The 12,721-nt window shown below is 35.9% G+C and overlaps 1 protein-coding gene across 1 annotated transcript in view; it reads left to right on the top strand.

Annotated features, from left to right (window-relative positions):
- Positions 1-1,127: 1,127 nt before the first annotated feature.
- LOC119791352 (MDM2 binding protein) overlaps positions 1,128-12,721 on the top strand; it is a 42,498-nt gene continuing 30,904 nt past the window's right edge. The window contains exons 1-8 of the mRNA XM_038297423.1: positions 1,128-1,295; positions 1,820-1,903; positions 1,980-2,053; positions 2,223-2,371; positions 2,545-2,603; positions 3,754-3,898; positions 4,275-4,389; positions 9,109-9,219. Coding sequence (XP_038153351.1) covers positions 1,229-1,295; positions 1,820-1,903; positions 1,980-2,053; positions 2,223-2,371; positions 2,545-2,603; positions 3,754-3,898; positions 4,275-4,389; positions 9,109-9,219 — 804 coding nt within the window. The 5' untranslated portion in view covers positions 1,128-1,228. The remainder of the gene's footprint in view (positions 1,296-1,819; positions 1,904-1,979; positions 2,054-2,222; positions 2,372-2,544; positions 2,604-3,753; positions 3,899-4,274; positions 4,390-9,108; positions 9,220-12,721) is intronic.

Raw genomic sequence — 12,721 nt, 5'->3', positions numbered from 1 at the left:
TATGATTTCCAAGATAATAAAAGAATAAGGGGAGCTGGTTTACCTTTGATGACCTATGGAAGACCGCAACACAGAGTGGCACAAAGATTTGACACTCAATCTGTCAAATTTCATGATGGGGTTGAGGCCTTATTCACCTTACGAAATGTACTTAACCCCTTATAGGGAAAGTTGCCGTTTTTGATCACTTGCATCCCCCTTAAAAATGGAGTCCCTCCCCGTCCCTCAGTGAGGTCTAGAAGCACAAGATCTATATCCAGCCATTCAGCAAAAATGCTGCTATATGGCTGTACATCTTATTTTGGGAATTGACCAATTAGATGAACCCTTAAATGATACATTACCTACTGTAAATGAAGTTGGAAAAAAAACATAAAAAGCTAATTGAAAAGTTAAAACGTTAAGTTAAAAAGTTAATATGCCTAGTTAACAATTATATTTAGATTTATAAACTAAAGAAAGTAAGTGCCAGTATCAGCATTAATGCCTCTAAAGTTATGTTGGACCAAAAAAATGTGTTTCTTTCACTCTCTGAGTGTTTTTCATTAATTTCTTGCAGAAGCACTTTTGTTATTTTTCCTAATATATTCCGGCAAGTTGGCGTTTCTTGATATTACATTGACATTCATTTTTGCCATCAAAATATTTATATTTTTTTTAATGTTACAAAGGTAATACGGTCTAGTCCTGGAGTCCAATAACATAATTGGCTTGAAATTTTGATTTTCAAAAGTATTTCACTGAGTGCCCTATAAAGGGTTAAGGATAAAACAGACTTGTGCATGTCCAGAGCTTTCTACTTTACACAGTTTTTCCCCCCCACAAGAAAACAGTGAGTTTGATTTGTTGCTTAAATTCACAGATTTGCCTACATTTAACAAAAAAGCATGTTACAGGTAAGGCACTAAAATTAACTGGGCTCTCCAAAACAGTTTGAAGCCAATTTTCCTTTGTGTTCGCAATAGTCTCACTTTAAATCATTCCAAATTATCTGTAGATTAGTTATTTTTCCAGGATTTAGTACATTTATTTAAACCTGACAGGGCGAAAGCCGTAGTCACTTTGTAACAAGACTTGGGCCGTTAGGGGGCGCTGGCGAGCAATTTTCCTTTGACGTCACAGCTAACTGAGGAAGAGGAAGAACTGGTGGGAAATTTGACGTTGCGGGAAAGTTTGCTAACACAGCAAAGAAGCTATAGTTTTAAATGTTTTTTTATATGGTAAAAAAATGGACCGCTATGTTTTGGTCATATCCCTTTGTCAAAGCGAAGAGCACTGTACGGACTATCATAAATGTAAGTTCTAGTTTTAAATAGACTATATTTACGTCGAAAAAGTCATTGGTCGAGCCGTGTTAAGCTAGCCAAATGTCTAAATAAATGGTGAATTGCAATAAAACAGTTCTTTTACTACAAACAGCAGCATGCCTTTTGAAATTATTTAGTACAGTAGGTATTGATAGAAGTGTAAGATAAAGATATATGGATGCGTGAGGTTTATAGTAAACCTCCCACAATATAACACAAGTTATTTAACATGTTGGTCTTTAAAAGCTTTTAGGCGTAGCGTTGTAAAGAAATATGCTATTCAGCTTGAGTTTAAAAACAATATCTTGACAAGCTGCAGAATGCTGCTTTTGACTGCATCTAAACATCAGAGAACACTTGTTTCAAGTTAAGTAAAAACTATACAGTTAAGTCAGCACTGGTTTTACAACTCACTGCTCACAAAGGAAGAAATGCTCTGTATTTTGCTGAAAAGTAAATCAGTAATTAAAGAAGCTTGACCGATATTTTGTTGTTATTGTTATTGTTTCTAGGTCTGGAGCCAGTAAATGATATTTATAAAAGACTCTTAGAGATCTCAGCCCAGCATTCAGTAACATTGAACTCTGAGTTTCCAGGTAAATGATATATAACAGTGAACATAATTTAATTATGCATATGTTGTTTTTAAGGCAGTCTCTCTTGTTTCCCCAGCTTGTTCCCTTGGTGGCAGCCCAACAACCCCAAGGTGGTACTTTGCAGCTCAGGCGTGCCAAAAGGCAGCACAAGTAAGAAAATTAGACGTTCAAAACATTTCTTCATGGAAAGTTATTTCTACAATTCTAAATAAATACATTCTACTTATGTACAAAATTCACAGAAACATTGATTTTAGATTTCTGATTCAAGCTTAGAAATATGAGTTTCATCCTTAAATCTCTGTCACTTGTATTGCAGTTTTGCAGCTCTGATTGGGAAGAGTTAGGAGCAAACCAGCAGAAAGGTGACACCGAGGAGCAGAGCCTTACTACACTTGAACAATGTCTGACCTCTCTTGATAACCAGGAGGCAGCAGACAACAGAGATGATCTGCCAACTATGGGAGAGTATGGACTCAACCTATATTTTGTATTTGTAAATTTTATTTTTTCAGAACATAAGCACATGTTTTTCTTTTCTCATGAAGGTTTACATCTTTTAAAGTAGACAAAATAACCTTGAGTTTGTCTATATTTATAAAAATAGAAATTCAGTAATTTACCAGGAATTTTTTCATCAGGCTGTTGGAAGAGGCTGTGGATGGACTTCACCAGCTGACAGACAAGCTGCCTCCACCAGGTAACCCTAAAAAAAAAATCCCAAAACAACGCTGCTGCTTCTTCTTTACAATCATTTATGGTAACTTTTATTAAAGTGTTTCTTTACTTTTTGTTAACTATAATTCCTTTCACATATATATTTTGTCTAGCAATAGATCTGCATGCATGAATTAGTCAAGTCTGTTACTTATTTGTTTGTGTCTCTCTATGAAAGTATTTTATAGGGCTCCTCTTAATGTTTTTGATGTTTTTTTTCTCTCAAAATTTTGCTCCTAAGAAAATACTTACCACATGATAAAGGTCGCCAAACATGAATAATCTAAACCTTGGTTCGAGCTGTGATAAAGAAATAAGGCTGAAACTGTTTGACTTGGAGGTTTGTAGCTTAGTGAAAAGTTGATCTGATGGTTTGAGATCTGGAATTCTTGCCTCTTCTGCAGTATTGTAGATAAATGGAGCCAAAAATTTAAGCTCTGTTTTCTGGTCAGCCTATGTTCTGCCGTTCCTCTTTGGTCATGAGGTATGAGTTAAAGCCAAAGTAGCTCACATATAGTAATTAAAAACAGATTTCTCCATAGGCAGGCTTTAGTAGAAACAAAAGAAGTTCAGAGCTTTTGAACAATCTTTCTTTTAGTTTAAAAATTATTAATTCAGTTTTGATTCGACTAAGCTTTTGCACAGCCATGCTTTGTCTTTACGCATTTACCAAGAACTTGAATGGGTTCATAGTGACTTCACAATGTGTGTCATCATCATAGCAATGGTAACTTCTGTTATTTTTTTATTGTGATCGTGCTTAGGAGGAACATATAAATATTGAATAGGATTGGCCCTAAGATAAACCCTAGGGGAATGTCACGTGTAATCACCCTAGAACCTTTTAGACGCTCCTTGTTGTTGAGATGTCTCTTTGTCGTTAAAGATAAAATATAAACCAAGTTCTACAGAAATACCAGCTCCCAGCCTCTAGAACTGTTTTCCCATTGTAGTTTTATTTTTTATTTTAATGTTTCTAATTTTGCTTTGAATAGGTCCGGCTGTAAACAAGACAGTAGTTTCAAAATTGAAACTGCGCTAACTGTATTTTTGCTTGAAAAAGTGTAATAATAAGAATAGCATTTTAAAGAAGAAGGTACCTCTATTTGACAGGTCTTTTTCCTTTTTCTTAGGTAAAGCCTTGCTGGATGTTCTGCTGCTGGCCTCAGCTGAGAAGTCCCCCTCAGTTAAAGATCTGCTGCCTTTGCTGGGAGCCCTAAAACACATGGCCTGCTGGCATGCTGCAAAGATCAATATTGTTACACAGAACAACAGTGGGTGAGGAGGCAAAACATTGCACAAAACATCACATAACTCAAGACAGAAAAAACCCCAAAATGTATAAACAAAGCAGTGTTGCATAATAAGCGAATATATGTATACACACATGTTAGATCACAATAAACCTAGATTATTTAAATTAATTAGTTGTACTTCTTTTACCACTAGGGGGAGTTAGAAGAGTAAAAAAGAGCATGTGTAGCTAACTGTTACCTTAATTATTAGTCTGTTCAGTCTTTGTTTAAGTTTCAGTTCAGTAAAACACAACCCTTGAAAAATAACCATTACTTTTGTGATTGGGGAAGAAAAACCAGGCCTGGAAATATTAAAGCTAGCTGAAATCAATATGGATGCCTTGTTTCCTCTATTCCAGGTGGGAGAAGGTGGCGTCCTCTCTGAGTGCTGGTCTGATTGAACCTGCTGACCTGTTCAGCTGCATCGATCACAGGGAGCTGTGGAGAGGAGGCCTGCTTATCAGAGAAAAGAAGGTGAGGAATGGGGTTTTTAACAATAGAACTTATCAAAAAGTGAGAAAAAAGGTGTTGTTGGAAAGGAGATTTAAAGATGAGTGAAGTGAAAAATATAAAGAAGAAACAGACTTGGAAAGAAAACCTAAACCACTGTTCATTTTGTTACAGGCTAGAAGGAAAAGAGGCAAATAATGTTTTTATTCAAAACTACCCATAATCCTTTAATGAGCATTATCTACTAATACTTGATAATCCTTTTAGTTATATAGGTGCAGGTTTTACTGAACAAAGAAGCTGTTGTGAATCATTGCATAAATATTGAATGCCTTTGCTTCCTCTTGAATGGAAAAGCACTAAAATGTGGAAGCAAAACATACACAGCTCATTTAAAAAAACATCATTGGTGTCCTTTCATAGTTTTAAGAAAAGCTAAGAAAGATGGCAACATTAAGCGATTTAAAAACATATTTTTCTTATTTAATTGGTGTTAAACTAAAGTGCTACAGCAAAGTAGGTGGTACAGGTATCCACAAGGATGATAAAGAAGCAAAAAGTTTTCTTTAGATGATGTTTGCATATCTCAGCAGTTTTGTGTTTCTAGTAAGTCACACACAGGGAGAGGATGCTTTAAAAACCATGTGCATAAATCCACAGTAGAGGGAAGAGTTACGGTAACGGTCTATACGTTTTTGTCATACAATTTTATCGCAGAGAAGCTAAAGAACTCCCTGGTTTAAGTCAAACAAAATACATTATATTTTGTTGTAAGCTAAACAAATCCAGTGGAATTTTTTGTTTGCTTTTTTGAAAAGAACTACGCAGATCAAGAGACCGGATCAATCTATTGGATGTTTTAACAAATAAAAATAGGCAATATAGAATATTTCTTCACTTGTTTTAGCTAAAGAAAGAATCTACTGTGTCCTAAAAATGTATTTGGCCACTAATAGATTTGTTTTTATATTGTTGCTCTTCAAAAAAAGTTAAAAACAACCAACACATTGTTGCTCTTGTTAAACCAAAACACAGCATGAAACACATGTTGTTTTCAAGAGAAGATTATTAGGTTTATTATGGTAAAAAGCATCAAAAAACACCAATCCATTATAGAAAAAATAGCTTCCTTTGTTATGTGAAGAACTAACTGTCATTAACTAGCTTTGGTTCAGTTTTATTAGCCACAACTTGATTATTACCTAACTTGTATAATCAAGGATCCCTAAGTAGAACCTGTCAAGCAACATCAAGTAAGCTCAATTATTTTGAAAGTTAAGGCAATAAATCAATGACATCTATTTGGCCGATTAGAGTTTTGAAAGGCTTTTGGATTTCATTCCCACGCTGTGAGAACCATTATTTACCTAGGCAAACTTTCCTACCAAAATTACTCCAAAAAACACATTGACTATTCACCCAGGAGGTCAAAACAGAACCCAGCTTGGAGAACTGCAGACCCAAACAAGTTCACAAATTTCCAAATGCAGTCTTTGGAAAAGGTTCACTAAGGTTTACTAAAATCTGTGTAAAATCTGTGGCAAGACTTTGAAAAACTTTCCAATGTGGCTGAATAATAGCCTAATAAACCAGACTAAATGTGATATTAAATTTGTAATTTAGTCTGGCCCCGATGAATGAGACTTTGGAAGATTGTTGATGAGAACAACCCGTTGTCTTTCAAACCATGCCTGTGCCTATTGGCCAACGCTCTGACCAATGAGCGCAACTGACTATAACGTAGTAAGCGCAACAGAAAGCTGATGGGGGAGTGTAAACAAACAGCCTGTCGGAAAAAAAACCAAATACGTCCTTGTTAAAAAGGAATGAGCGTAGAGCCTCTTCCGGCTCACATTTCAACAAAAAACCCAAGACTAATCCTTCCAAAACTGATTCCAAAGCTGAGTCAAACGAGAACTGTTCAATAGTTGTGGCCATCTTCCTTGTTGTGCTTTCTCCAGCATTGTGCGGCTTTGTCGTCCCGCCCTGAAAAACCCCTGCCGCTTTGCATCCAGAAATTCAAAACACATTTCTGCTTTGTGATTGGCCCGCATGTTCTAGGGTCTGGGGCATCGATCGAGGCTAGACCACTCGCAGGCAAAAATGATTTTGGCCTCTGGCGGGTGGGGCTAGTTTACTAAGCCAGCTAAATAACCATTTTGCAAAGAAATCTGTCACTTTTCACCAACCCTTGATGATTTTTTTGTTAGATTCATTCAGTGACCAATTACATTTTCACGGGATCAGGTTGGTGGCGACGACTTTGTTATGAATAAATACAATATTCTATAGTTCAGTCATTTTTGGATGATTTTGAAATGTTTTTTGATCTTTAACAGTTCGATGTGTTAAAATAGGATCATTATAAGGTATAAAAAAAAAACTCACTTTATAGCTCTGTGAACAGATGTACTCTCTATCCTTATTAGTAAAGATCTCTACGAACCAAGACTAATTTTTTTTTTTATGTGCCCTTTCAATACCAAATTAATCATTTAGTATAACCAGACCACGGGGTAAATTTTTACAGGTCGTCATCTTTTTTTTTTTTTCTCCCTCTGGAGGCCAGTGGTCTTTTTGCTGCTGCTGAATGAATCCGGAGTAATCACTGCAGGTCCTCCAGAGGTCATGGGAAACATCTTAGTGCTGCCAGCACTACGCTGGCAGAGCTGCTTCTGCCTGGCCTCGACCAACACAGCCTGGCAGATTTATTCACTAAGGATCACTCCAAACATAGCTCAGGGAATTGACAGTTCTGCTTCATCGAGGCGCAAGTGTGAAAATATATTTAAAAAGCAGTTTCTGTATCCTGGGAGAGTCTTCAGGATTTGGAGATAACATTTTGCTACTTATTTTAATACATTTTCTGTAGAAAAGTTTTCATTTTCAATATAGGAGAAGCTAAAGTCTTGGATTACATATTTTACTGAAACCGATTCAAAAAAAACTATGCACGGCTTGAACCTCCCCTTTCCAATGCTATGACTATAAAACATTCAAAAGTGGTGTTGATAAAGAAAGTTTGCTTTATACTTATTTACTTTCCTTAAAAAAATGTAAACATAACTGTTCAAATTTAATGGGCTGCAGCATTCAACTAACCTCAAATTCTCAGGAGGATTTTATAGCTGCAGAGACACAGCCGATGTATGAATACACTGTATCAGGTGGGTCTGCAGGTATGGTGCATTCAGGGACAACTCATTATCTGCATATAAAAAACACTTCAAAAAGGATTTAAAACGCAATTTAAATATAGTTGTGTTCAAAAATATGTCTACACTACAACAGCAGTTTCATTGTTTAATAAGATTTTTATGTTTAAGAAGATTAAACCAAATCTCTAGCCTGCTCTTAACATGCCCAATTTTGATATGCTCATTCTTCTTGAGGTTTTAGATGCAGTAGTATTCAGTTTTCTGCAGTATTTAGTTATAACATTTATTGCTTTGTCTTATACATTAAAATTTAAAACTATTTAATGCGGTTGTCTCTGGTTAAATTTACCATCAAAGTTTTTTTTTAATACCATTCTTGTTTGGGAACGAAAAATGTTCCCCACTTGTTAGAAATTTGATCTGCACGGTATATCACAGATGAAGCAACATTATTCACAGAAGAGTTTATCCATCTGGACCCTTTTTAAACATTTATTGGTTTAATTCTGAGACTCAAGTACCTGGATTTGATGGGAGAACTTAAATTGCTTTCTGTCAAATCAATTAGCCTCTAATGTTTGACAAAAACAAATTTTGGCAAAAAAAATGTCAAGTATCTAATTTATTAATTGAGTGCTCAGGTAATTATATTAAAATATGGCTGTAATTATACACTTGGTGCACAATTTATGACTTTGCTGCAAAGGTCTGTCTTGAAAAATAGTTTTAATCTCAGTGAGGTCTAGCTGTAAAAATAAAGGTTACATACATACATAAATACAAATAATGAGTATCTGCAGCCATAAAAGCTTGAGAAGTCAAGGTATAGGTTGGTGGGTCCTTTACTACCTGACCCATAAGATATTATGAGCTTGGTGTCTGAGCAGACTGGATAGAAACCTTTTGAGTCATTATTGTTCACTCTGGTTGTTTTGCAAAAACCCTGTTGTACCTGTAGATGCTAAGTATTCTTAGTTATTACTGGTTATTACCAGAATTGTTACATCATCAACAGAGTTCATACTTCTGCGTTTAAATTGCTATAGATGAGTCATCCATATCCCTGTGTACCGGTTATTCAGTTGCATGCAGGAGACTGTGTTTTTTTTTTCCTTTTTCCATTTTAGTTGGTTTAGCTGAGAGTCTGCTGAGGCAAGCATCCTGCTTCTCCTTCACTAAAGTGACCTTTTCTGAGTTACTTCCTTCAGAAGTAAGTGGGCTCCAGCTGCCACTTGCTGAAGGTGCATAGCTAGAGAATGTGCAGAAGTCTTTACAGAAAGCCTTTAAAGAAAGAGCAATTTTACAGCGCCTTGTGCTGCAGTTTGTATCTGTGTATGTACTGGTCTTTGTAAACCCGCAACCGAACTCCAACATATTGTGGCAGTTGCATAACATTGCTTTTTCTTCCCAGCTAATACAGAGTTAAAAAAAACAACAACACACTTTATAAAAAGAATTTAACAAGGATAGGATAGTGTTTATGTAATCTTTGTGGAATGGCAGTTAATTTCTAACTGGAGCTATGCATGATAGGAGCTTGTTAGTAATTTAAAATGTTCTTTCTTCCCTTGTGTGTTTGCCTCAGTATGTATCTGAACTTCGCTTTGATGGCTTTTCCCTGCGCTCTCCTGGGAATCAGCTATCAGACTCTGGTCTCATCCCAGCTCCTAGCACAGATCACAAACTAAACTCTGAGGTAAGTCTCTCAAAACCAAATTTCTGCATTGCTGACCTTTTTTTTAACATGTGATAACCCTGAAGAGAAGCATTAATGTCACATTTTTCTCACACTATGTCTTTTTCTCCTTTTGTCCTAATTTTATTTAATTTAACCAAGCATGCATTAAGACCTGAACTTCCATTTTTGTTCCTGTGGACATATTGTAATGCTATTGTTAGCGTTTTTGTATGTTCCTCTGAAGTTTAGGGAAGGTTTCATATTGGGATGGCAGATATTCTGACTCTTCCTAGGACCCCACTTATTCTTGATCCTACCTCCCATGTGTTTAGTAGAATAGAGTCTCTGCACTTCTCTCTCCTAATGGTTTCTGATGGCTACAAGGAGATGAGGTCAAAACAGTCACTTTCCTGTTGTCCTTTTAAACGCACACTGGGACCTGTAACATTCAGGCAGTTGAATCAAATCGCTTTTATCAAGGAAAAAGAAGAAAAGGAAAGAAAAGAAAGACTCACCCCTATTCTCCCTCATGGCCATTCAGCCATAAAATTACATTTTTATTATATACATTCAAACCATTTGTCCATGTGGTCTTATTCATACTATTCTTCCATCACCTTTTGTTCACTCTCTCAGATTGAGTTATTTGTTTCGGTCAGTGCTCAGTTGTTGCGACATCTGAAAGTGATTAAGTCAAATTTGTCTTTCAGTAACAATTGAAGTGAAATAAAAGTAAGACTATATTAAATAATAACTTGAAATGAGTGTGTTTGCCTTTGATTTCAGCTAGTAATTAGCCTAAAAGATTTTGCCAAAAATTAAAATTGAGATTTTATTTGATTTTCCCTTTCACTAACCTCAATCATGTAAATGTTTTATTAAAGGATTTTTCATTACCTTGGAAGCTTGATTGTCCAAAGTCCATTTTTGCAGGACTTAACTATAACCTTTGTTTAAAAAAGTGCTAAATTCAACTTGCAGGCATAAATCTGTGAACTAGCTGGATCTTTCTCTTCTCTTCTGTGTGGTTCCAAACCTATTTAAGCACATTACTGCACCTAAAGGCCTGGAATAAGAAATTTAGCTTCTTAATGAAAGATATTGTGAAGAATTTTTTAAAAGACCCGCCGTCTCCACTTAAAAAAAAAAAATAAAATTTGCATGCATGAGCCCATTTCTCCTCGTGCACGCTCTGTCTAAAAGTTCGATGTTCTCATAGCTCATACAAGCTTACTGAGCCCCATGTCTGCTCTATCCCCTGAATCTCTGTATCACTATGTAGAGCGGGGTCTATATAGTGAACTCAGTCAATTTCCCATTCGGACAGATGATCACTTCCCCGTTGGTCCACTGCGCAGTGCCTGCGCCATCTCTGTTATTAGTCTCCGCTGTCAGGTAACAGCAGCCTATGGCGACAGTGGGCCACTGTGACAATAAATCCCATAAAAGGCTTCTGAAGCCTTTCTTTTCTTCTCATAAACTTGGTAGACATTTTTTCTCTTATGACCCTCAGCCATTTTCCAAAAACTGCAGTGAGAAATTTGGGCTGAAACCAAAGCTTTTTCTGCTCATGCCTGAAAGTGTGCATGAGCAGAAAAAGATAGCTAACAGGATGAGCACGTAGAACGGCCTTACGTAATGATTGATAATTAGGAGGACCACTTATTTAGATGACCCACACGGAAATAACAGGTTGTCCTCTATACATTTCATTTAGCTACTTAAATTAGTGCTTCTGCGATCTGAAAATTGCTTAAATATTTTTATACATTGCAATTTTATTTCAAATGCGATTAATTTTGCAGCCCTAGCTGGTAAGTAAAATAATCTGTCACTGAAATTATATTATTCATCATCATCATATTTCTGGTGCAGTACATATAATAATTGTATTTTAGAGGACCATCGGCAGAATATTTTAATATTAGCTCAAATTAAGAGAAAATATACTTTTGAAAGATACTTTATTTTTATATCCCTTTTTGAAGTGCTCATGTGAATCTTATTATTGCTCTGCTTTGAAAGTTATTGGCTCCAGTTCATTTCAATAAAATATGTAATTTGCCTGTACACTCAAATAAGGAATTCAGGCATCTGTAGGATCTCCTAAAGCATCTTTTCTTTCTACTTAATTAAATCTAACAGTAGTTGTTTGATCTAAATATGCAGTTTTAGTTACTTTTCTGACTAAATATGGATCCAAAGGATGCCTCCATTCCTTCTTGAGTGATATGTCACAGCATTATAAACACAATTTATGACTGAAGTACCTGCACCTTAGATAACTGCACAATGTCCACTGTTAATGTGAACAATAACGTGCAGCTTTTGTAAGTCATATTGGCTCAAACTGATACAAAACATCAAGAGTAAATCTGTCTGAGAAACGCATAGAAATGTTTTTACTTCTCATTAAAATCCAACACTTATCCACATTTCATTTTGCTACCAGCTCAGAGAGGAGCTGCTTCTGCTGAGATTTGGCCAAACTCAGTAAGCAGTACCATTATTGTTGCAGCACATTGCCGCTATATTCCTAATGTCTGTTGTCTATTAACAGTTTTAACTTTTAAAGAGTTCCATTTGTTAGTTGTTTTTTTTTTTTTTTATCGAAATGGTGTTTTATAAAAAAAAAATACTTTATAAACCTAGCAGAGTGCAGTAATGACCGTCTTATATGGATTAATAAGTACCAACAATAAAAATGAGAGAAGAGGAGCTTTCTCATAGAATCTGCAGGCTCATGTTTAGCTGTTTATATGTGCGGAGTGAAGCAATGGGTCTGTTTTATTCATTAGATGAGCAGTAAAAATATGTGAACTGAAGATTTAAAATGGGGCGCATCACTTCTTTTAATACAACTATTTATTTACGAAAGGACTGTTGGTATTAATTTGTTTGTGTGTTTATTTTATTTGCTCCTTGTTCAGTGTGTGATAGAAGGTATGTGCCTCAGTTTAGATGAGTCTAGGTTTTAGTATTTTTTTTAACCCGTCCATAGAGAATAAAGCAGAATACATGTGTCTGTGATCTCATCAGTCTCCTGTACAGAAAAACAGATGGCAAAGATTGTTTTGGCATTAAAACCGTAAAAACAATCCTGTCTAAGCACTACTGGGAAAATGACTCTAAAATAACCTGCACACAAACTCTCACATACTATTTCACTTTTTTTCTGGGCCAGGAAATATTATTTAAGTGACATTATGATGAATTTGTGTTGATTTTTCTTTATAAACTTTTACACCTTTTCTGTTCTCACAACTTAAACTTGTGGTTAAACTAATTCACACCACTGTGCCTCCTGTGGAGCCCCCTCCTTTAGAGGTTCATGGGGAGGTAGGAGGCTTCAGCAGGTTCATTTCTGGCTGCTAAAAAGGGCTTTAGTGGTTTAGCACATCTGTTCACCGCCGGTGAAAGAGACCAGTGTGAACAGGAGGTTTAGAGATATTGGCTGAATTTATGTGTCTTAGCTTACTTATAGACTAGAATGAGGAGGTAAAAGCATGTGTCTGTCAGG

This window comes from Cyprinodon tularosa, unplaced genomic scaffold (genome assembly GCF_016077235.1).
Source record: "Cyprinodon tularosa strain WSP-4 unplaced genomic scaffold, ASM1607723v1 ctg387, whole genome shotgun sequence".
NCBI classification, from domain to species: Eukaryota; Metazoa; Chordata; class Actinopteri; order Cyprinodontiformes; family Cyprinodontidae; genus Cyprinodon; species Cyprinodon tularosa.
The sequence above is the reverse complement of the archived record's forward strand: the minus strand, read 5'-3'. Positions and strand labels throughout refer to the sequence as shown.